The sequence below is a fragment of the Ambystoma mexicanum genome, chromosome 4q, assembly GCF_040938575.1.
Source record: "Ambystoma mexicanum isolate Mex_15411 chromosome 4q, UKY_AmexF1_1, whole genome shotgun sequence".
Lineage (NCBI taxonomy): Eukaryota > Metazoa > Chordata > Amphibia > Caudata > Ambystomatidae > Ambystoma > Ambystoma mexicanum.
The window spans coordinates 253,447,427-253,473,249 of NC_090928.1; the positions used below are offsets into that span (position 1 = coordinate 253,447,427).

At 44.7% G+C, this 25,823-nt stretch overlaps 1 protein-coding gene across 6 annotated transcripts in view; it reads left to right on the top strand.

Moving 5' to 3' along the window:
• NINL (ninein like) overlaps window positions 1-25,823 on the top strand; it is a 1,017,292-nt gene that overhangs the window by 781,514 nt on the left and 209,955 nt on the right. For all 6 annotated transcript variants that reach the window (XM_069607820.1, XM_069607817.1, XM_069607819.1 and 3 more), the window contains one exon: window positions 306-410. In XM_069607820.1, the coding sequence (XP_069463921.1) occupies window positions 306-410 (105 nt within the window). The remainder of the gene's footprint in view (window positions 1-305; window positions 411-25,823) is intronic.

Below are 25,823 nucleotides of genomic sequence, written 5' to 3' on the forward strand. Positions count from 1 at the left end.
GTCAGACGTTATTGAAAGTCTTTAAAGAGTGCACAGTTTCCAATACCTAAATGTTTCATCAAAAGAGAGGACTAAAAGAACATAACTCATGAGGACTGTTGATCAAATTAAATGTTTTCTTTCTTTGGAAACTAACGTTCTTTGTAAGTGTGGTGTTCTTAAAAACTTAAGTGACAGTAGCAATTGTTAAAGAAATAATATGTGACCTGCACATTAATGACTACGTTTTTGCATGCATTTATTTTGTTTAAAGAACAGGTGTAATATTGTCATATTTTATTTTTTAAATACTTTAACAATTGTAGAATTGAATTAAATCGACTCTCTGAAGACAATTGTGTGCTGAAAAATAATATTGAGAAAGTTCAACAAGAAGTGGATGCCGCCACAGCTGAGAACAGAAAATGGAGGTAATTAATGATGCCTGGTATTCATTTTATGAAAACGTTTGAAGAAAGAAATACACAAATCTTTGGAAGACAATATCACTATACAATTGAGATATAACTAAATGCAGATTTCTTTTTTGTGCTCGAGTCATTTAGTGTGAAACCTGACATTTTTTCCATCTTTGAAACCGTTGTATTAACGTTCTTGCCATATAATATGAGGTCAATATCCACTAACTAACTATATCGGCATGTGAAATGGTTTTAAAATAAAGAATTGAAACGACACCAGTCAAAAGCAACTCATGAAAACATGGCATTTCGGATCAAATAAATCCGTCAGTTATGCTTCCTCTTTACCCCTCAGATCTTTTTAAAGTAGAGAAAATGGGGACTTTTCCAAAATGCACGCCTCAATCGTCATTTGTACAATTCCCAGATTTGGAATGGTGGAGTTGTTTTTTGTTTCCTGTAGATTTGGCCTTAAGCCACAACAGTTATAATTTTATGAAATGTATAAATGATCGTGATGCATTGAATAGGATAACCATAGCTAGCTTTTTAATTATTCTGTATCAAGAAAGCCTCTCCCTAACACATGTCACAAACTAGATATGCGGCTGAAGGATCTGAACCTGTGTCCAAATGAGCAATCATTCCTCCACATAGTGTTTCAGACACGCCTTGTCGACGTCCCCTTTTTCGACTACGAAAAACAAAATGCAATACTCCGCAGTGACCACTGGATGTCGGACCTATGCACAGCATGTGAATCTAAGCAGATACAACCATCAGAAATGCTTTTACGGTAAGTAATGCATTCTCATATTTACTCATTGTCCAAGGCATGTAGGATAGCTGGAGACCATGTGTCTGTTGCATTAGCTCCTTATCATGTCTCTGGAGAGTGGGGGTATGTCGGACAAGATATTACTCTGCTCATATTCAGATACGTCCACACCAAGATCATGTTCACTGTCTGAGGCAGTCTTGTTGAATGGACTCAAGTGCCTGCTTAACATCTTTTAGACGTGTGGTGTTCTTAATCCTTTTAGATTACAGAGGACTATATTTTCTGGCAGAGGGTGCAGGATGATTATTCCCTGTCAAATCTAGGTTATATTTGCCTTTAGTTTCAAGGATTTCTATTCTTCAAAAGTGGAGTGATTGAACGACTTCTAAAGTTTCTGAAATGCCAGAAATATACCATTAGAGGTGACATTATTGAGCCTTAGGTCTATTGTTTGGTCTGTGAATACAAGATTTCTTTGAGATTTTATCTTGTTCTAGGACTCTGCCAAATCTGGAAAAATCACTCTAGGGGATGAACAATATTAAGGAAGTATTTTCTTTTTATTCTTATCCTTATTTCGGTGACTTTGTATCATCTTCAGCAGGATTTACATCTTTCTCTGGCACATTCTTGCCCAAGGACCTTACTGAAGGGATGCCAATTGTGAGTCTTTCTATTAATGGGTCTATCATATATTGGCGCTCTCTGGCCAACATTACCTCCAGATGAGAGATTTGATTATCTGTCCAGTCAAATGGCCACTGTAGCACACCAGATGTTCTGGTTTCATCAAACATAGGCATATATTTTCCAGTTAACTTTATATACTGAAACAAGGCACAATTCTTCAATCATTTCAGTTACCCCAGTTATAGATTCAGTTGAATCTGTTGCTATGGGCATTATATTATCATTATATTATGGAAAAACCATCCTTAGCTCCCACTCAGCCCAACAGCTACAGGCCTATAACTGCAGTACCATTTCTTCTTAAACTTCTGGACATAGCACCCCACACGCAAATCCAACTGCACCTTGATACTAACGCTGTCCTTGGAAAAAGACAGTCTGGATTTCGCAAAAGGCATGGCACATAAACTGCATTACTGGATTTGAAAAACCAAATCACCCAAATCATAGATACAGGTAAACCGGCCCTCCTCCTCCTAGACCTCTCAGCCGCGTTCGACCTGGTTGTCCACAACATTCTCACCACTCACCTCAGCCAAGCAGCCCAATTCTCCAAACAAGCAACCTCTTGGATTACCTCCTTCCTTGAAGGAAGAGTAATGAAAGTGTTCTCGGATAAAGCAAATGCAGCACCCACCACAATTCATTGGGGGGTCCCCCAGGGCTCATGTACTGCACCCACGCTCTATAATCTTTTCACAAAGCCTCTCTTTGATAAGCTTGATGCACTTGGGATCGCATATACCAACTATGCGGACGATACCGAAGTACTCCTACCCCTATCTGGCTCATATGACATTGATGTTGCCGCTCTAGACCTAATCTACGCCACAATCCAGGCCTGAATGGTGGACACTGGTCTCTACCTTAATGGGGATAAGACTGAGATTATCATGCTGGGCCAAAAAACAACGCTAACAAATTTAGACTGCACCTACTCCAGTTTTAACATAGACCACACCACCATCCCCATCCTTAAGTCTGTCAAGACCCTTGGGGTTCACCTCGACGCCACGCTTTCCTTGAACAAGCAAGTCAACTCCATAGCATCAGCCTCTGCCTTAAGCATAAAACTCATCAACGCCATCAAACCCTTCCTAACCAAGCCTAACTGCCTCTCTATCGCCAGAGCCACAGTAGGTGCGAAGTTAGACTACTGCAACTCACTCCTAGCTGGCACCTCCTGTAAAAACCTGAATAAACTACAGATCACACAAAACAATGCACTCAGGGCAGCACTAGGTATCCCAAGAAGAGACCACATCACTCAAGCGAGACAAGCAGCGCACTGGTTCCCAGTCAAAGACCGCATTACATTTAAAATTCTCACTACAGCCCACAAATCCATAAACCACACAGCTCGGGCCTGCCTCTCATGAACACTCTCGATAGCCACATCAGCAAGACCCATCCGAACCCGCTATTCCAACCAACTTACCATTCCCCACATCAACAAAGCGAAGGCTGGAGGGATGGCCTTCCCGTACATAGCCCCAAAGCTATGGAACGCCCTCCCCACCTCTCTCCGAGCTGAAACCTCCCTACTCGCCTTTCGAAAGAGTCTGAAAACCACTCTTTTCAACTAAACTCCCACCTTTCCTCTCACCTACAACCTGCCTTGACCCACACACCCCTCAACTACCTATATATACTGTCCAATGCTGGCTCTATCAATAATGGCAAAACTGTTTATCTACTACCACTGTAACTAAGCAATGCTCTACACATGTAACAAGCGTTAAAATGTTTTACCATTGATATGTAACTAAACAAATCTCTTCTCATGTAACAAACTGCAAAATGTATGGCAATGATATGTAGCTAAGTAAATCTTTCTTGTAACAAGCGCCACGTTGCCTAAGGGCTGTTGTGCGCTCTACAAATGTTAGTAAATAAATAAATATAGACGATCTTTGTACACTTTCTGATTCATTAAGCCCTTTCTAGGCTTCATTTTCTTCTCTCCACGATGAGACTGCGGGTTTAATGGAAAAATTGAAATCAAGCTGCGAAAGTGGACATCCTTACTTCATGCCCCTATTAATTAAACAACCTCCCATATTTATAGAATATTTGGATGGATTTCATTATACCTCATACAGCCTTCAGGAAAAATCAGCAAACAATCCATATCTTCCTTAGCATCAATACTATTATCCTTTTGGCTTTCTCCAGAGGGTCAAGTAAGGAATCCTGCATTGTAATTGTTAGGGAGATTTATAATTTTTATGCTTTATCCCCTCTCCTAGGGAGACTCGCAGCACTTTTTGCTGGACTTCTGGACCTTTTTCTTTAATCCTGAATAAGTGGAGCTTTTTTCCACTCATTCATTCTTATGGGCTCTGTCTTTTTGATCTCTTTCCTTTGTAATTTACCTGTCCTATGGAGTCTACTTTCCTCCATATCTCTTTTAAGGCATATGTATTTTTAGTGTTTCAGCACACAGCTCCCTATGGGCAGTGCTGCTGAGCACCCTTTGGATCCTCCTTTGAGATTTTTTTAATATATCCTAGTGTAACTACACTTCTTAAGGATAGATAAAACGGTGTGTGTGTGTGTGTGTGTGTTTTTTTGCCTTTGGCGGGAACACTTAGGTTTCCCCGCTTAGGCTCCTGTGGGTCTGGGCAGTCAGGAAGTGGGGGAGGAGTTTTTCACTCCCATGCCCTTTGTCTGCCTGCGTGCTGGAATGGTACCAACTCCCATTGGGGGTGTGGCTGTGTTGATTGGACAGCCACACTTCCCTTTCTGTAATTTGGTTAGATAGATTGCAGAGAAGTGGGTGCTGGAACTGTATAAAATGTGAGGCTCCTGAGGTGAAAGGCAAGTTGACCACTGGAAATTGAAGTAATTGAAGAACAAGACGACCAGAGATGCCTGCAGATTTTTTGCAACTCTGTGAAGTGACCACTGCTGTCCTGACCCTGTTTTCTGTGCCCCAGAGGAACTACGAAGAGGACGACTCCTTTCCTTTGACTGGTGAGAACAACCAGTCCCAGGACGAACTTTGATTTGAGCCATTTCTCGAGGTCCTGTGAGTTTCTAGAGCGGCGAAACCCCAATACCAGGAGACCTGCTGCCCATTCCGAGTGCATTGTCGTGGAAAGGCCAAACTTGTCCAAGTCTTTGTTGTGCCCTCAAGGACACTCCGCAGATCTGATCCAACTCGCCCGGCCTCCTCAGCAGAGTGCAGGACTGTGAGAAGCGAAGAAGATTGACCGGGTGAATCGCATCCTTTGGTGCTGCAGAAAAGGCGCCAAAACCGCAGTTGCTGAAAGCCGTGCCAGAGGTCCTCCCTCAAGGCTGCTCCTGAGAGATCCCGTCCATTGTCTTGCCTTTCATCATTAGACCAAGGAATCTGGAGGTCGGGTCCAGTGCCGCACATCGAGGAGAACCCCGCCACAATTTATTCTCTTTAACCTAAGCTACTGTGGGGAGACAAGTATTGCTTACTGTGAGAAACCTGAAGGTGTCTCACCCGCTAGTCCCCAGAGATCTGTCATACAGGTGGCCAGGACACGGACATCGCTATTGGATCCAGTTCCTTGGGGGGGGGGCAATCACCTTGATGGGAGGGTCTTTGGGGAGTGAAAGTGGGACACCGATGGGTGTGACGCAGTACCCCCTTCCTTATAATACCTTTTCCCCATCCTACCCTGTAGGATACTTAGAAGCTCTACCCCACCCCCTTTTCCGACACAAACACTTTCTTACACCGTAGAATTTACCGGACTAACACCAGAGCTGTTTACCTGACTTGTTCCAACCCAAGGGTCAGGCAGAGTCAAGTAATTGACAATAACTACACACACCTGATGGCCCTTTCCCCCTCCCCACAGGGATAAAAGGCGGAGCACGAGAGCACACTTTGAGCAAGGACAAATGCACAAGGGTGTGGCTATTCCAGGGCAGCAGTTGAAAAGGAGAAGAAAGGCGGTGAGACCGAAAAGGACAACAAGTGGGGAAATGCCTTTGCCCTTTTCGACCCAAGCCTGCAAAGTCTCTGTAAAAGGAATCCTAAGACCAGAACTACAGCCGAAGTGTGCTGTAACAGATGCCCACTGTGCACAAGACCCTCTCGCACCGATAACCGAGGATGCAAGGTGCACTTGCTACCATGGTACCACCCTTGACTCCCGATGCAAGAAACGACGAGGAGGTCAGCACAGCCGGTGAGTCGGAGGGAGAACCTATAGTAAAACGGGACAGTGTTGAGCAAAGGTTGCAAACAGCAACTTATTATGAACAAAGAACTTGTGTGCTGCTGAACTTTTAGAACCCAGGGAAAGGCCAGCAGCAGTGTGGTCCGGTGCCACGTGGGCATCCATATGAAAGACTCTGGCTGGTCCCTTTTTCTTGTGAACAAGATGATAACCAGAGGCCGTAGGAAAAGGCTGACATACAGAGTTAAGGTGGTAAAACGGGCACGTGTGCCCGGCTGAGGGAACGCGCTGTATGAATGAAAAATGTGGAAAGCCTGACTGGGGTTTGAAAAAGATAAGGGAAGTGAATCCTGCAAGGTATTAAGGAAAAGTGAACTGCGCTAAACTGGCAAATGTGAACCTGGCTGAGGGATGCCCATGAATGAGAGCAAAGCGTAACACCCCGTAAACATTGTGTTGACAAGCGTGAACCCTGTTGAGGGATGTCCACAATGAATGGTTTCCTCAAAAGACATTGAGACTCTGGAATGTTACAAGTTGCTGAGATCTTGAATGAAAGGCTGTAGTGAACCCCACTGAGGGAGGGCCAACGTTGCAAAAGGATTGGAGCCTGGTTGAGTGGGATCCACGGGTGAAGGGAAATCACTGATGGAAAGATAACTGAAAGGAACTCTTTATTTTGTTGTTTATAGTGCTTCAAGCCCTTTGAGGCAAGAGACTTGATGTAAAAGAGACTTGGCCACAAAAGGCCCTGATAATTTGGAAACAAACTGTACGCTCATACTGAAGAAGCCTAGGAGTGTTCTGTGCTTGAGAGTCCTGTCTTGTCCCGTGCTAAAAAACGTGGGGAAGACCCCAGCTAAACCATCCTGACTCATCATTTTGTGAAGACTTATCTTTTCTGGTGAACATTATCCCACACTATTTTGTAACTTAGAGGTAAGGATTGGCAATAGTATAGGCCCTTTTTATTTGACAAGATGCCACTAGGCTGCCTTATTATTATTTGATGGTCGTAGCTTGCTCCCATCTTAGATTTAGATTAGGCGTTTTTCTCACCCATGTATGCAGTTTAATAAACACCTTTTGAATTGTGATCACTTGTTTCTGTCTTTACTGTTGCCACCATGAGTTTCTTAAATTACCTTGATCTGTGGAGTCTCTCCAGAGTGTTGGAGTTCATAGAGAGGTGTCCAGCGTACCCCCCCTCTTACCTCTGACTCAAGGCACTGCTTGTGTCCCTTTAGCGAGTCCTTTAACAGGGTCTCCAACATTGATTGTGTCCTCTTGCATCTTAGATACTAGAGACTGTAAAGTATCTACAGGAACTTTCGTATTCTGCTGCTTGTCAAGACTCTAAGCCCTCTACGAACTGCCTTTAGCTAGGGTTGAATTTTGGTCCTTAAAAGGCTTGCTGTGTGACGAAACTGCCTCTAAAACCTTAAGAACTGCTAGTGTTGCACTAACCAACAGTTTTTCTTCCCAAAAGTCACTATATGTGTGCGCAGAGTAAACGTCTTTACCGTATTTCAGCCAAGATTCGCGAGTGCTGGTTATTAATACGATGGAACTATAATTACTGTCAAAAGTTGAAACAAATGTAACCGTGAGCAACTACAAACTAAGCAGTGGCCTTTGAAAAGTTTTCTAAAGTGTTACTGTTTTGGTTTATTGTGCTAACTAATTTAAAGTGATTCTTGTGTAAATATAATAAACCTATATTTTAATATACATTTATGTGTAAGTGTTTCTTTGATGTGCATTACTAACTAGGTTCAGTGTGCTTACCTACAACTCACATCTTCCTCATGATAAGCCTAAGGATCCAGCAGTAGTACAGACTGATATGAAGAGTTGGGGGGGGGGATATACAAACCACTGGGACAGGGTACTAAAGTCTTACATCCAAGAGGGACTTTAGGAAAACTTCCTTACAGTCATGTCCGCGACTTGGTTTTTTTTTGTTAATCTAATTTGTTTGTTTATTTTTTGAGAAATCACTCTGTAACCCTCAATTTATTATTATATTTATTTATTATTATAGTTGTATTTTAGTTCATAGAACCTTAACAACTGTAGCAACAAATAACACAACACAGCATTCAAAACAATAGTTAAACAGAACAACTCACATAATCAAGATACATAATACACAAATTATCATTATCAATTTCATTTCTAAGGTTACATTTCTATTTAGATTTCATAACATTGTGTGTGTTAAAACATTACATCCAACTCTAAATCCAAGGACATTTCATTTCCGTTCATTTCTTTCATCTTAGTTGGAGTTTGAATTCATTATACCAGAAATAATGCACAGATCTGATCCTGATTATGGCAAGACCAAAACACTAGATGTTCTTACTTTGCACTATTCCATTTCAACTCTGCCACAGACCATATCTCATAAAGTACGATGTGCAATGAGTTCATAGAGGAATTTAAACAAAGATGCCAAAAGTGGACAGACAATATGGTAGAGTGGCAGTAAACATATCGATCATACAAATCAAGATACCATTTCTTCAAACTGGGACATTCTGTAAGGACATGTCGCACAGTTTCCAGAGCTTCAGGATTATTACACAGTCTACAAAAGCGTTGGGTAACATCTAAATTCCACTGAGAGCCATAAGTGACCATATATATATTCAAAATTGCTACTCAAGTCATTCTTAAAGATGTTCTTTTTAAGAGCGTATTTAACCGCTTTAAAGTTCTCAGCGACAGACCTATCAATGGTCCAATTTCATTGAAAATCGTAAAGTTTAAATTTGTTCAGAGCATGTAATTGTACAATATCGGTTGCAATTATACGCTGATTCACGCTTTCTGGGGAACATAAGGCTTTCAAAACAAAGAGACCACATTGCTGTAGTACAGTACACTTTAAGGAGGTCAGGTCCAGATCTGTTTGAATATACTGGATTGGGCATGATCGAGGGAGACGTAGAACAGTACGCCAGAAGAAACCTTCTATCTAGGTCAACCATTCTAGATGTTTAATCGTCCATGCCGCAAGGCCATACGTTACTACAGGAATTAACCACTCGGAGTATAGCATTAATATACTGCGTCACGAGTATCCAGCATAATTCAGGACAAAACTGTGAATCAACAGGGTAATTTGTTTTGCCTGTCGGATTTTCTTGGTAACTAAACTGACATATCCCTTAGGAGAATCCATTTCAACTCCTAAATATTTATACATAAACACATATTCAACAGATCCCCAACTGAGAAACATTTTGGGACGATTCACTCTTTTGCTGGCAATGAGCATAATCTTAGTTTTCTTGATATTTATAGTCATTAACCAACTCATGAGTAAAGCATCCCAATTCTTCAAGTAAACGTTTCATACCCATAAATGTATGGTCGATAATGACCAGGTCATCTGCATATAATAGGACAGTGATGTTAGTTTGTTTAAATCTCACTGGGCACTTCGCACAGCTTTCAAGACGACTGATTAGTTGTGCTATGTAAAGATTAAACAATAGTGCAGCGTGCATACAGCCCTGCTTAACACCCATGTTAATTTCTAGAGGGTCAGAAAAACGGCCTTCATCATCGAGTTGCATGCGAGCTACATTGTTAGTGTAGTTTTATTAAAATAGCAAGAAGCCATTTAGGACAATTCAGTTCACGCAAGAACTTCGTTGGTAACGTACGATTAACTTTGTCGAAGGCAGAGCTGAAATCTACAAAGGTGATATAAACAGAAGAAACAGAAGGATTAGATGTTTGTTTTGCTCGTGTAATGATAGCATCTAAGATATGAATGTTATGTGTAGTACTACAGCCCTTACGGAAACCAGATTGCAGAGGATGTAATAGATTGTTAGAGTCAACCCAGCTTTGCAGATGGTCGAGTAAAATGGCAGAGAATATTTTGCTGGTACTATCCAATATAGAGAGGATTTTATAGTTACCAGGTATTAGGCGAGAACCAGCTTTAAAGACTGGAATCAATATTGATGTAAGCCAAGATGAAGGAATGGATCTTTCTTGGCAAACCTTTTTATACAAGATAAATAGATTTTCTGGCCATTGTATTGGGTTGCTCTTTATAACAATTGACGCAAACCCATTAGGTCCTGGGGCCCTGGAGTTTTTTAGTCTATTGATGATTTTAATAATGTTGTTTCTGGTGAAACGCAGGGGCCACTCAGTTACTTCAGGGACTATTTCAGGAATGAGGGTGCCGTCGTACATGTTGTTAGTAAGGTGTGTACTCCAGATATCGTCAGAGATCGCATTTAAAATTTGAGGACCAGAGGATTTCCGTGCTTTATTTAAAACTCCCCATATCAGGGGGTATCACCATCCTTTTAAAGTACCAATCATATCTTGCCACTTTTGTTTAGGGTTTCAAGCTTATGACGTTTACACCAATTTTTGTATTTATTGATCAAAACTCCTCTGACATGAATATTCCTGATCAGTGATTGAGTGCTTTCTCAAAGTTTGTAGGTCTGTCTCTACGGTGGATACTTTTAGCTGTCGACACAGCATAGTCGATATTAAAGGTTCCTTTCTTACCATTAAAAATACACGGCGCATTCTTAACACTAGCCACCACATCAGATGATACCTTTAGAAATGTTTCAATTTCGTCACTGCTCAACAGGGATATAGGGAGGGTCAGATCTATAATTAATGAACTAAGTTTACCAGTCATTTGCTTACATTTAATATAATTCCATTTTTAATTACTTACCGCAATTTGATGCTGAAATATTGGTGGGACCTCTAATTACAAGGGGTTGAATCCTCAAATTTAGGGTCATGAAAATTAGATGGTGGTCACTAGAAGGGGGTTGGATGACTTCAAAGTCATCCATAAATTCCAGAGCTGAAATGTTTACTCCAATGCGGTCAAGAGTAGCAGCTGACGACCCTCTTCGCCAGGTACATTTCCCTGGAGAGTCACTAGCAGTACGGCCATTTAAAGGCCAGATATCCCAATCTTTCATAAAATTAGACCAGATTTTCCCTTTATCATTCTGTTGAGGTTTGACCATAGAATTGGTTTCCTTCATTTTCTCAAATGCAGCTTTCAAGGTAGATACTCTGCATTGCGCATTAAAGTCTCCACATAGCATGATTACATTATTTTCGTCAATAAGAAGCCATTTGGCCAATATTGAGTCAATGGCTTCATGTAAAGCATTGGTCAGGTCTTTCCCCGGCGGATCATATATGTTGATTATTAGCATATTGGGACTAGTGTAATTTTTTAATTCGTGCTTGTACAATCAACATGTTATCCTCCACCTCAGGGTTAGATTGGACAATACTAACTGAAATGTCATGTGATATACCAGTCAGAAGGCCACCAAACGGTCTACCAAAGTTACCTTTTTGCGCATGCCTTTGAAAGATCTGATGGGTGTCAATATAGAAGTCATTAAGAAACCATGTTTCTTGAAGCAAAAAGATGGGAAAAGACATAATAAGGTCAAGGAAGTGGGCATGGCCTCGAGTATTCCAGGAGGCGACTCTAATTTCTCATGGGTTCGCCTTTTCAAGTTGGCCTGACATATTTTTTAACCACTTCCATCCCGCTTGGTTCTCGCCCACTGCTTCACTTTGTTTCACTTGTTTACAGTTTGCTGTTTTAGAATGGTGGTTACATTGAACACAAGATTGCATATTCACAGGTTCAGGAATTGGAAAATCAAGATCATACCTCAAAAATGTAAGTGACTCTTCTTGTGATCTAATAAAAGAAGCAGTGGCAGTACGTAAGCAGTGAATACGAGTGATAGCTCCAAACGGGCGTTTCACGGGTTCTATGAGGTCAAAATCCTCAGACCGAAGAATACGAAGCGCTGGAATTTTAGTGAACAGTTCGATGATATGTGGCCTGTTAAGCGGTTTCTTTGATCTTTTATCCACTTGTTCAGTAATTGGCACAATCTTTGGGTCAATGATAGGGAAAAATGGGAGGGATGAATCGGCAGAGTTTCGCTGAGGTGCTTTTTTCTTTTTTCTTGCTGGTAGTACTCGGGGCAGTTCAACTGATGCCTCTAGACAAGATTGATCATTGTCAAATTCTGGGATCGCATCGAACTGTGATTCTTTTTGATCATTGTCTTTTACCAACCAGCTGGTAAGTGTTCCAGATTTTTTAGTTTGTCTTTTTTTTTGCGCCTTATCCGTTTCCGATATTGTTTGGTGTTACGTTGGGGAACAACGAGAGAAGTAGCAGTTGAGTTCAATGGAGGACACTTTGTATCAGAAATATCAATAGGTGTAGTGGTTACATTTTTCAGAATCTTCTTTCTTTGCTTCCTTTGCATTTGTCTGCGCTGCTTTCGCGTAGGATAAGAGAGAGGGGACTCAATAACATTGTATGAAGCATTCAAACTAACTTGATTAGGGGTAGGTAGTTGAATTCTTTCTTCTTCATCTAAATCAATAATTGGTTCATTAAGATTATTGGCAGCATTCTGACCAGCTTGTTGAGCAATTAAAGTATTAAGCAATTCACCATTACATTGAGTTTGGTAATACGTTTGATCACAAAGTTTTATTAGTAATTTCATGGCAAAGTGCATCATAGTTAAAGGAGGTATCACTTCATTTTCAGCGTTTGTCCCTTCTATAGCTGTAACATTGTTGGACTTCTCATGATCTACTGCTGGATCATTAAGGTTTATGTCGCGAGGTATTGAAGTCGTAGATGTCTGAAGACATTGTGGTAAGCTAGGAGAATAATGACGGTGTGCTAGATAGGCGTTGTGAATTAGTTTCCTGATGATTGGACACTTCTTTGGGTTATATGAAGTGGTTGGGTGGAAAGAATTCAATTCCGCCTCCGCGGCTTCTGCTGCTCGTCGATTTGATCCGCACAGACGATAACACATATCTAATAAGGAGTTATCGTCAACGGCTCGGGTTGAAAAGGATGAAGGGAGATTGAAATGCAAAGTGGTTGGAGCATTGTGTATAATGGCGGCTGTTTCAATATGTATGCCAACAGAATTCGTTTCAACAGTAGTTACTTTTTCAACTCCAGGTTTAAAAAAAACAGTTATTTGACCTGGTAAGGGGGCAGGAGGAGTATTAGTACTTTTCCTTGCAACCTGTATCGACGATTTCTTGCTTTTACTGCAAGATACAGTTTCAAATGAATCAGTCTTCACGGCAATATCCGGAACCTTTGCTGTATGGTTTAGAGTTCTGTAGATTGTAGTGTTTGGATTTTGTTGCGACTTTACCAGGCATGATGAAGATAAAAACTCAATAAAAAGCTGTGGCTTATCCAAAGGATAATAATTTGGAATATGAGGGGGTCACTTACACACTTACACCACTTACCGAACACGGGCAAACACACTCTGCCTCACACTCTGCTCACACTCTGCATGGCGGCTATGAGTTTATGTAGAGTTCAGGTCCTGGCAAGACTGTCTCCAAACAATGCAAAGTAAGGTAGGACACCAAAAGGCTCGATTCCAGCCAGCACAGTAAAAGGTCCTCACAGGAACACGGGCGAACACACTCTGCGTCACAGTCCGCTCACCCTCAATATTCTGTTAAGATTTTTTGCATCCACTTCAATTGATGAGATGGGGCAGTAGTTGACAGACAGCAGAGTCCCAATCTGTGACATAATCAAACGATGGCCTTGTCATCGACACCATCAACCCCGAAGACCGGGTAAAAAAAATGCCATGTTTGCGGCGCCATGATGTCGCTCACGGGCCCTCGCCGAGTGTGTCTTGGCGTGGTGTCTTGGCGTGGAGCATGACACGACAAAATGTCGATTCTGTCAAGCAATGACCGGTAAGGCGTTGAAAGAACGAAAAGAGAAATTAGCAGCGGGTAGGCCCCAAACTAAATCCCCCTCGACAAATGCGCCGAGAAAGTGCTTGTCCGTCAAGTCGAGAGACCACTCTCTCCTTGAAGGAAAAAGTCCAAAAAGCGCTCTCGATCCAGGAGTGGGTCGCACCATTCTTCATCTTCGAAGAAGATGAAGAGAAACCATAGGTCACCTTCCACCTCTTCTTGCGATACTTCTGTCGATACTTCTGTTGAGAGGAAAATATCTTGCCCTCCCAAATTATCAACTCCTGCTGAATTGGAGGCATTCAGACAGAAAATGCAAACATTTTCAAGGAGGCTCTGACCCCCTTGAAACAGAAGGCCCAGAGTCATGTCGCTATCGCGCTGTTGAAGGTCGACAAGGAGAGCACCAAGCCAAAATCCAGCATGCCTTCGCGACCAGGACACAGGCCAAAAACCCCATGAGAACCTTTGAGGTCTCGACTTGACACGAAATCATCAAAGACCCAAGAGTCGGGGATCAAGCCCCTCAAGGGCTTGGATATAGTCTTCGCAAACGTCGATGCCATTAGCGCCCAAAGAATCGATACCATTAGCCTTGAGGCCATTGATGCCATCGGGGTCGAAACCATTGAGCCATCAACGCAATCTGTGTCAAGACCATGGACGCCTTTGCCTTCTGAACCTGCCACTGTCATTAAGGAAGTTGAAACAACTTTTAAACCTTTACCTAGGAAGGATTTCTTCAAATCTTTGTCTTCAATTTTTGAGAAACATGAACCTTCAGACGCAGATGTGCCAGCCTTTTGCTTTACAATATGGTATGCCAAACGTCCCAGAATCACTGATCTCCAAAGAGTCCAGGCTAAAAGACTTATATGAAACCCTTCAGTGAGCCAGTGGGATTGACACTTCACTAGAACGTGAATTTGGTAAACCGGGCCCGGCAGAACATGGTGATGTCCCATACAGACATCTCATTACTAGGGTAATAGAGTTTCTAGGATTGGGCAGGCCTGCTCCCCCATTTGAGCAAGATTACCTGACTGATATCCTTGATAAGGGTCCTCAGAAGGATCCAGTAGTCTTTTCATATTGCCCTGCAGAAAAGGGTAAAGGCACACTGGGAAGCACCTGTGGCAAGTCCAGCGGTGAATAAAAACCTCACCAGAAAGTACACGCCATCCAGTAGTGATCCAGACTATTAGTCTAAACATCCTACGCCTAAAAGCCTGCTAGTTCAGGCTGCGACATCTACCTGTAAATAGATGTCTTATCCCACAAATCCCCCAGACAGGTCAAAGATGTGGAATACGTTGGAGGAACATCCAATCAAAAGAACGTGACCAGTTGGTAAGTAACTTGTTCATCTCCTGTTTCTATTTTTTCTTGAGTAAAACTCTGAACAATATCACTATAGAATTCTTATTTTATAAACTGTGTACTTCAACTCCCATAAAGCCCCAACTACTGAGATGAGGAAGCGGAGAAAGGAGTTGATGGAGATTGAAGAAAACCCCAATCTGAAAGTGTGAACTAGTTTTGAAAGCGTTTAGGCCAAAATGACACAACAAATTTCTGAATGCGTGATTTGGTCGATTTCCGGCCGTTCAAAAATTCCGAACGGCTAAAAAGTTTGACCACATCATGCATTCGGTGCTGGGGGCTGCGGGGGTATCCCCTGCACCATTGCTCACTATATTGTGAGCGGGGGTGGCGGGGGTGCCCCCCGCCACCCCCGCTCACTATACTATAAAGTTAATGTTAAGTTAGGGGATGTTTGTACCGCGCACTATCACCACCGGAGTGGTCCCCTGGCGCTCTGGCGGATCTGAAAAGAAAAGGATACAGGGGACACAAAACAAAAGGAAAAGACCCTGCGGCGCCGGTTCCCAATCACAGAAGTGAAAGGGAACAGGCATTGCAGGGACACGGTGAGACGGAATGGAAGGTAAGTAGGGGGGTGTGGGTGGGGTTGTGGGTAGGGGTGTGTCTGGATGGGGGTGTGGGAAAGGGTTTGGGTAAATCGGTCTTTTCTACCCTGAACATTACCAAAGATTATTTCCAAAAAATAATCTTCAGTCTTTTCTCCCTCAAACATTTCCGCTTCAGGCATTCAACCCCAAATCTTTGAAAGATCATGAGTGCGCTGGACATTTTAAAATGCTGTCTGCACTTAAACTGTAGAGTGGAGGAGAAGGAAGCAGTATGAAAAAGGATCGTACCGGTGGAGACCGAGAAGGCAGACAATTCCCAAAGGCTGCTTACAATTGCCAGAGCTACTCACCGGCGTGGCGCAAGACCAGGAAAGACACTGCAGGTACAGTTGGAGGACCGTGAGAAAACCGGCAGCAGAGCTGAAAGGTAGCAGTCTTTGGTCCCGGATGCAGAGAGAAGCCAGCGGGTGAGCTGGAAGCCATGGGGAGAGCTGGCGGAATGTCTGCAGAGCTTCAGAGGCTATCCCAGAGAGGAAGCTTTACCGCAACAACGTGCCATGGGTCGGGAACACTACAAAACACTGGTGAGTCTTCCCAAAGCCATAGGGGAGCCCAAGGCAAGCAAACGGGCATGTCAGCCAGCAAAACATGTAAGAATAGTTGAATACAGAGCAAATGAAGTGCTAACGCATAACTTGAACACGTCTCGATCTATGGAATGCCGATATGGGGAGAGTTGGAGCAAGTATAACACTAAGCAAATAAATGTTAAAGAAATATGCACAGCGGCAGAACTTGAACAAGTCCCCATATAAGGGATATCAATGTGGAGAAAGTTGGAACAAGTCATAATTCAAGCAAATAGAAACGCAGTAAAGTGAAATAACGGTGTCATGTGAAGACATTGAATTTGAGAAGTCCTGGGGAAAAGAACGTACCAGGCAGTGAACATTTGGGGGGGGGAGAGATACCTGGCAGAGAAGTATACCAGACAATCTAACCCAAAAAGGGGATTCCTAGCAGGAGAGTATACCAGGCAATCCACTCAGGGTTTGTAGCAAGATACCTGGCAGGGGATATACCAGGTGGTCCATCAAAGTTGTACAAAGAAATATACTTATTTTAGAAAGCACATGGTAAAAGAGGATTCCTGGCAGGGGAGTATATCCGGAGGTCCATCAAAGTTGTATAAAGAAATGTGCTTATTTTACAAGGCATATGGTAAAGAGGTATACCAAAGACACTTTTGCCATCCTAAAGGAACTCTCGTTTGAATGTGACAGGACTTGACACAGACTGATCTTTAGTTTTTGTTCCTGGGTTGGGAAACTCGTGTTTGGCTAGGGAAAGAGAGGCCTTTGTCTCACATGTTTCTGTTAATAAAGTCTGATGTTGAGATTATTATAACTTTGCGTGTGCTTCTTATTTCTGGCCCCTAACAATGCCCAGGCAGAGTTTACTAATTTCACTTGTGATTTTGCTATATTTTAATGGCTATATTTTAATGGCGTTCCAGCCCAAGGGATTGGAGGCACATCGGCTGCAGCAGGTAACTTGCCTTATTCCCGTTTTGCCACCTGCTAACGCCAGAGGTGTTACCAGGAGAAGGGGGCTAAGTTTTTTTTTCAACATTTTTATAAGATGTGCTTGTACCACTTGTATATATTTCATATATAAACTTTACCATTTGACAAGACCGGATGTGGGAATTTAGTTATGTTGCATTAATATTAAAGGCCAGTCTCAGTGACAGCAGGCAATTTAGGCTAGAAGCCAGATATTAGCATTGAAACCAAAATTCCTCATTACAACCTTCACTCACTCGTTTCCAGTTGGCAGAGAGCTTGTGCTTATCACTTCCTCTCAAAGATTGTTTTCGAACTTAATCGAAAGTAGACAATTAGCCATAACAATTACCTCTAGTGCACTCAGCTGTAGAACACACTGCCTTCTCCAACTCAACACTCCTTGAACTAGCATATCATAGAATATGACAGGCTTGAATTAATAGAGCGTGAGCAAGAACTTTCTAATCCCTGCAACCTTAAAAACGTCCTTAAAATGTTATGGAGCCAAAATGGAGCCAAAATGGGGGACAAAATGGGAGCAAAGGGGAGTAGTTTGGACACCGCTGACAGTTTGTTGAAGGGGCTGAATCTGGTGAAAGTGCACAGTCTGCCAGAGGTGGAGTAAAGTTTGGGGTGTGGGGTGTGGGGGGTGGGTGCATGCATTTATTTGGGCCTAGGGCAGTAGAAAGCCTAAATACAACACTACCTACTAGACCTTGTCACATTCGGGGCATGTAAGTGCAGTGAAAAGAAAAAGGGAGGGGGGGTTCTAAGTGCAATTAGGTGACCCTTGGGAGACAACGGGTAGTGCATGGCCGGCGACAATCTCAGCGAAGAGAGAGGTCTACCGCCCAGCAGGTGGCCTGACGGGTGTGGGCCCAGAGGGCAGTGCAGGTGGAGGTAGTGGGGCACGATTGGGCAGAAGGCCAGGGCCCAATTGGACTCTTGATGGACCAGGCGGCCAATCTCAGCGACGGAAGGGGATGGTTAGCACAGGAGGGGGAGAGGGAAGGAGGAGGGGAAGAGAAAGGTCTTGAGTTGTTTGTGGATCTTGAGGTGGTCCGGTTCAAGATGGAGAGAGAGAAAGGGAGACTGTTCCAACAGGGAGAGCCAGCTGAGGAGAGATCTGCCCTCTGCTTGGAAAAGCATTTGATCAGCAGAGATTTGGAACCAGAAGATCGAAGGGATGTGGAAGGAGGAGAGTATTTGAGGATTGCAGGTAGCGTGGTCCCAGGCCCCAGCAGCCTTGTGGATGATGCAAAGGGTCTTGAATTTGCTCCTTGCAGCAACCGGGAGCCAGTGGAGAGATTTTAGTGCTGGAGAGATATGGTCCTAGGGCTGGAGGGCAATAGAGGTCTTGCAGCCATATTCTGGATTAGTTGAAGAGGACAGAGTGAAGAAAGAGGTGGGTTGAGGAAGAGGCTGTTACAGTAATCTAACCTGGAGATGACCAGAGCTCTAGAGACAATGAGCTTCTGGGGGAAGGTGAGGAAAGGGTGAATGCCCCCTAGGAGGTGAAGTTAAAAGTGAGCCTTCTTGGCAAGGTCCAAGATGTGAGGAGTCCAGGAGAGAGTGGATTCGAAGATGATCCCAACAAAGCTTTTGGCCTCAGTGGAAGGAGAGGAAGGTGAGCCCACAGAAGGCAGCCAGAGTGCAGGAGGGAATCGGGGTACAGGGGTCCCGACAGGAAGGATATCGGTCTTACTGGCATTAAGACAGAGATGATTGGAGGAGTACCAAAAATAAATATCAGACAGGCAGTCAGGGATGATAGAGGAGGAAGAGGGGAGCATGAAGAAGAATTGTGCCATCTGCGTAACACTAGAAATGAGGAGAGAAGGCAGATATCAGGGTGAGCAAGAGGTGCAAGGTAGATGTTGAAAAGCCAAGGCGAGAGGATAGAGCCCTGTGGAACACCACATGTGGAGAGAGTATTGGAGGAGGAGAAGGGGCCAGGAGCCCCTGGGAAGGGTGGTCAGTGAGGAAGGTCGTCAGCCAGTCCAGTGCCTGATCTGAGATACCAAGAGTGTCTCAGAGCCGCTTTGAGGATAGAATGGCTGACTGTATCAAAAGGCGGAAGAGAGGTCAAGGAGGATGAGAACAGCAGGAGAGTTAGAATCAAGATTTGTGCGCAGTTCTTCGCGGTTGTTCAGAAGAGCTGTTTCCGTTCCTCTGGATGCTCAAAATCCGGATTGTTGGTCATGTAGACAACCAACGATCTCAGTGTGTTGGGTCAGTTGGGGGAAGACCAACTTCTCTCAAAGTTTCCTGAGGAAGGTTGTAGCAGAGATAGGGCGGTAGTTGGCCGGACTGTCACAATATGATGAAGTTCCTTCCCCCTGAGACTCCTCACCTGGGTCTTCAGTGGGGTTCGATGGCCTCGGTCTCCTTCTTCTTTCCGTCTGGGGACTCTCTCTTTCGTCACTTGACTTGATAGTCCTTCTACCCTTCTTGCGTTCGAAGAGATAGGGACATTCTCCCCCCGAGGCCACCTTGCCCGCCTATGGATCTGGCAGTCAGGTGAACCCAGGGGAGTCCGTTCCTCAAACAGGGAAAAAGCCTGATGGCAGAAAAAACCCTGTGTGTTAATCGATGTGATTGGTCGATCCGATGGGAAGACTGGAGAGGCTGGTGTAGTTCCGTATCAAGTGAAACAGCAAGTTAAACGAAGGCCTAATCCTCCTGGATAAGGGTTCGCTCCAAGCGATGCTCTGTGAGAGAATGGGGTTCGGCAGCTCGCTGGAAGCAAGGAACAATTCCAAACAGGAGGCAAATGGAAAAGGATACCGGAGGCTAAAGAGGTAAGGATAGCCACCATAGGACTCTAGAGAAAACAAGAAGAGATGAATATAACAAGCAGGTAAGAGTACCTGAGAAATCCAGGGAAGAAGAGAGCGAGAGAAAGAGAGAGAGAGAGAGCAAGAGAGAGAGAGAGAGAGAGAGAGAGAGAGAGAGAGAGCGAGAGAGAGAGCGAGCGAGAAAGAGAGATAGCGAGAGAGAGAGAGAGAGAGCGAGAGCGAGAGAGAGAGCGAGAGAGAGAGATAGCGAGAGAGAATAGAAGGTGGGTGAAACACCGAAAAGAATGTGACTGACCCGAGAAACACAGCGGATGGTAAGCAGAGCCCACTAGACCCCGAGGTAGAAATTAAGGGAACCGAAAGACGGAAGGCGCACTCGAAAAGTGAGTCTAAGTCGGAAAACAAACAGCCACGGAAAGGCAGACTGAAGGAAAGAGAAATTCGTGAGAGAGGCTGGACAGGAGAAAAAGGGGTATGAACGAGAGGGGATAATCAGGGAAGGCACAGGCAATATTCAAGGGAAAGACTTGTAAGTGAGGCACTGCAGCAAAGCGAAAGTCAATAGACCGACGAATGCGAGTTGCAACGCGAGTTGCAGGGGGCGTGGTCTCCTCTTATACCTGCCGGTCCAAGACGACTAGAGCGTCAAACGGACCGGTAAAGATGCTCAATATCGCCTCCATCTTGCCCAGAGTTTCCACAGCCGCGGTGTGACAGTATGCCCTCTCTTCATCGACTCTCCCCCGGGTTTTCCCGGATGTAGGCGATGGAACTGTCTTAGAAGTCGTGGGGCGTGGATATGACATCTAGGCTCCCAAGACCGTTCTGCTACAGAATATCCCTTCCACTGGACCAGATATTGTATAGTCCCATGCTTGTAACGTGAATCAACCAGCCTCTCCACTTCATATTCTTCCGGTTCGGGATCTTGGTGTGTAGAGGAGGGTATACGACGGCCCATGGGATCTGGATGATAAGCCTTCAGGAGGGAGGTATGAAAAACAGGGTGTATCCTTTTCAGACTGGAAGGCAGACGTAATCGAAAGGCCACTGGGTTTACTTGAGATAAAATGGGAAATGGGCCTATAAAGCGGGCTGAGAATTTCCCAGGATGAACCCACCGTGGGAGATATTTGGTTGACAACCAGACCTTAGTCCCCACTTCCCATTTGGGGTTAGGGGATCTCTTCTTATCAGCATACTTCTTGTATCGTATCCTACTTGCCTCCAGCTTCTGAGCTGCTTCCTTCTGGATGGATCGAAGATCAAACAGGTGCTGGTCTACCGAAGGGACTGAAGTTGGAGGAACCCCAAAGAGAGGTATATGCCTCGGATGATAACCGTAGGTGAAGTAGAAGGGGCTGAAGCCAGTTGCCGAATGTTTGGTGTTATTGTAAGTAAATTCTGCTAAAGTTAGAAAGGACTTCCACTTATCTTGTTCCTGATGACAAAAGCAACGGAGATATTGTTCGAGAGTGGAATTTAAGCGTTCTGTTTGTCCGTTGCTTTGGGGATGATAACCAGAGGATAAAGCTCTCTTTATACCCAAAGCACTACATAAGGCTGACCAGAATCGGGATGTAAATTGGGACCCCCTATTGGAAACTATGGTCCCAGGTAGACCATGCAATCTTACTACATCTCTCAGGAACACTTGGGCGGTTTCGGATGCAGAAGGCAGGCCAGGCAAGGGAGAGAAGTGAGCCATCTTGCTCAATGTATCCACCGTAACCATGATTGCTGTGGATCCCATAGAGAGAGGGAGATCCACGATAAAGTCAGTGGAAATGTGTTCCCAAGGTTGTGATGGTAGAGGTTCTTGTTGGAGCAACCCCATGGGCCGATGAGTGATGGGTTTATTAGCCGCACATACCGGACAAGCCATCACATATGTTCTGACGTCCTGGTCCATAGTCGGCCACCAGAAATATCTGGATATCAGATGCAGTGTTGCCCCATGGCCCTTATGTCCTGCCGAAGGAAGGTCATGGCACCAGAATAAGGCTTGCGTCTGGAGTTTTTCCGATGGTAAGTACAGTGATCCTCGATGAAAGTATAGCTTCCCTCTTCTTTCCATGAGGGTCATATGGTCGGGAGAGACTTCAGAGAGACTGGTCGAGCGCTCTACTTCTTGTATGAAGGAGTTGACCATTCCTAGGATTCTCTTACCAGAGAGCATCTCACCCAGGCCCTGATCTTCTTTGGGCTCCAGACTGCGGGATAGAGCGTCCGCTAGGGCATTCTCCTTTCCTGGAAGGTAGGTTATCTCGAAGTCGAACTGGGAAAAAAAATACGCCCATCGGGCGTGACGAGAATTGCGGCAATCCATCTGTTGCAAAACCTTAAGATTCCGGTGGTCAGTGCGAACCAGAAATGAATGGGCAGCCCCTTGAAGTAAATGCCTCCATTCAATGCATGTCTGACGAATCGCCAGTAATTCTCGTTCCAACACAGAGTAGTTCCTCTCACTAGGTGTAAGAGTTCTGGAATAATATGCTACCGGATGTTCTGCTCCGTCTTTGCCTGATTGTAGGAGAGCAGCTCCAATGGCACCTCCGGAAGCATCCGTCTCCACCACAAAAGGAAGAGACTGATTCGGTTGCACTAGGATAGGAGCGGTGGTGAATGTCCTCTTAAGTAACAGAAAGGCCTGATCCGCCTCCTTATCCCATTCGAACTTCTGGCCTTTCTTAAGCAAACGGGTGATTGGTAGAACAATATCCGAAAAGCTAGGAATAAATCTTCTGTAAAAGTTAGATAGTCCCAGAAATCTCTGTATATCCTTGGGATTCCTTGGAGTGGGCCATTGAAGAACTGCCTTAACCTTCTCCGAATCCATCTGTACCCCCTCTTTAGAAAGAATGAACCCTAAATAAGATACTGAGGAGGCTTCAAAAACACATTTCTCTGGTTTAACCAGTAGTTGATGTTCTCTCAACCTTTGAAGAACTTGCGTGACGTGCCTTCGATGTTCAGAGAGGGAGGAAGAGAAGATCAAAATATCGTCTAAATATACCACCACCGAGATAAATAGCATATCTGAGAAGATCTTATCCACAAAACGTTGGAACACGGCAGGAGCATTCACTAGTCCGAAGGGCATCACCCTATACTCAAAGTGTCCCAAGGGAGTTCTAAAAGCCGTTTTCCACTCATCTCCCTCCCTTATTCTCAACAAATGATAGGCTCCTCGAAGGTCTAGCTTTGTAAAGATTGAGGCTCCTTCCACTGCTTCAAGTACCTCCTTTATGAGGGGCATAGGGTACCTGTCCCTGATAGTCAGGCTGTTCAGCCCACGGTAGTCTATACACGGTCTTAATTCCGTAGTACCCTTCTTAGGAATGAAGAACATTGAGGCCCCTGCCGGAGAACGGGATTCTTGTATTAAACCGTTTTGCAGATTGGCATCCAAATACTCCTTCAATGCTCTTCTTTCCGGTAGTGACATAGGGTACATACGACCAAAAGGAACAGATGCCCCAGGCTTTAGATCGATACCGCAGTCCTCGGCTCGATGTGGGGGTAGAGTACGAGGTAGTCTGTCTTCGAAGATTGCAGCATACTCCTGATAACGCGGTGGAATCGTTTGGACCACTGTCGTGAAAGTCGAGAGTGCTATCCCCTTCCTCATCAAAGGAGGGGGTTTTGATAGACATTCCTTCGAGCAGTAGTGTGACAAAAAACAGACGGTATTCGCAGACCAATCAATCCTGGGATTATGTTTACGTAGCCAGGGTATGCCCAGGATGATTGGGAAATGAGCTGCTCTTATAACATCAAAGACAATCTGTTCTTGGTGCTGAGACAAGAACATGTTAGCCGGAACTGTCTCCTTAATGATGGGACCGGAGGAAAGGGGTGCTCCATCTACCCCTTCTACAGGCAAAGGGCAGGCCTTCCGACGCAGGGGTATGCCTTGTTCTTGAGCCCACTGGATATCAATAAAGTTCCCGGCCGCACCACAATCCAGCATGGCTAAGGCTTCTATAGATGGAGAGGAATCAAAGGTAAGGCGCACAGAAAACACCATAAGGCTGTTATTATCCGCAGAAGGATCCTGGTGGGTGGAATTGCAGGGATTCTTCGATTCTGCCCGGTTCCTTTCCCTGCTCAGGACCGGGGAGGCGCGTTTCCCGGGCGTCTCGGGGGTACCTCCGGACAATTCCGGAGCAAATGTTTCGGAGATCCGCAGTACATGCAAAGACCCAGGTCTCTGCGTCTCTTGCGTTCCTCGGGGGTCAAAGGGCCTCGGGTTGTCCCTATCTGCATCGGCTCTTCCTGTTGGGGTCGGTTAGAAGAACTAGCAGTGGGAATCCTTCCTGAGGGATGTGGTCTGAATCTCCTTCTTTCTAACCTCCGTTCCTGCAGTCTGTACTCTAGTTGCAGGGATAACGTAACCAATTCTTGAAAGGAGGTAGGACGCGCCATCCTGGCTAGCTCATCCTTGAGCTCATCATGTAAGCCTCGACGAAAAAGGGTCTGCTGGGCCGAATCTGGCCATCCCGAGTCTGTGGCCATCTTGGTAAAAGTAGAGGCATAAGTCTGTACATCTTGATTGCCTTGACGGAGATCTAGAAGGGCCTCATAGGAAGAATACTGGACCTCTGGTCTCTCAAATCTGGAACGCAGCAGTTGAGTGAACTGAGAGTAATCCGATATGGCAGGATCTGCGAGTGCTATCAGTGGGGTTGCCCAAGCCAATGCGTTGCCAGCAAGGTTGGAAACAAGAAACCCTACCTTGGCTCTATCCAGTTCATATGCCCTAGGTCGAAACGTGAAATAAATCATACAAGCGTTCAGGAATTCCTTTAGGAGTTTCGGATTGCCATCATACTTCCCAAAAGAAAAAGTCAGGGGAGGTAGATCGCCTCGGTTTTCTTCTCGTGTCGTTACTTGTTGGCGTAGGTTAGCGTTCTCGGTTCGGAGATTCTGAACCTCGGCTTGAAGGCCTTGAATAGCAGTCACCATCTCCTGGTATTGTTCCAAGGAGGCCTTGCTGGTTGTGTGGCGTTGCAATCTGTCACAATATGATGAAGTTCCTTCCCCCTGAGACTCCTCATCTGGGTCTTCAGTGGGGTTCGATGGCCTCGGTCTCCTTCTTCTTTCCGTCTGGGGACTCTCTCTTTTGTCACTTGACTTGATAGTCCTTCTACCCTTCTTGCGTTCGAAGAGATAGGGACGTTCTCCCCCCGAGGCCACCTTGCCCGCCTATGGATCTGGCAGTCAGGTGAACCCAGGGGAGTCCGTTCCTCAAACAGGGAAAAAGCCTGATGGCAGAAAAAACCCTGTGTGTTAATCGATGTGATTGGTCGATCCGATGGGAAGACTGGAGAGGCTGGTGTAGTTCCGTATCAAGTGAAACAGCAAGTTAAACGAAGGCCTAATCCTCCTGGATAAGGGTTCGCTCCAAGCGATGCTCTGTGAGAGAATGGGGTTCGGCAGCTCGCTGGAAGCAAGGAACAATTCCAAACAGGAGGCAAATGGAAAAGGATACCGGAGGCTAAAGAGGTAAGGATAGCCACCATAGGACTCTAGAGAAAACAAGAAGAGATGAATATAACAAGCAGGTAAGAGTACCTGAGAAATCCAGGGAAGAAGAGAGCGAGAGAAAGAGAGAGAGAGAGAGCAAGAGAGAGAGAGAGAGAGAGAGAGAGAGAGAGAGAGAGCGAGAGAGAGAGCGAGCGAGAA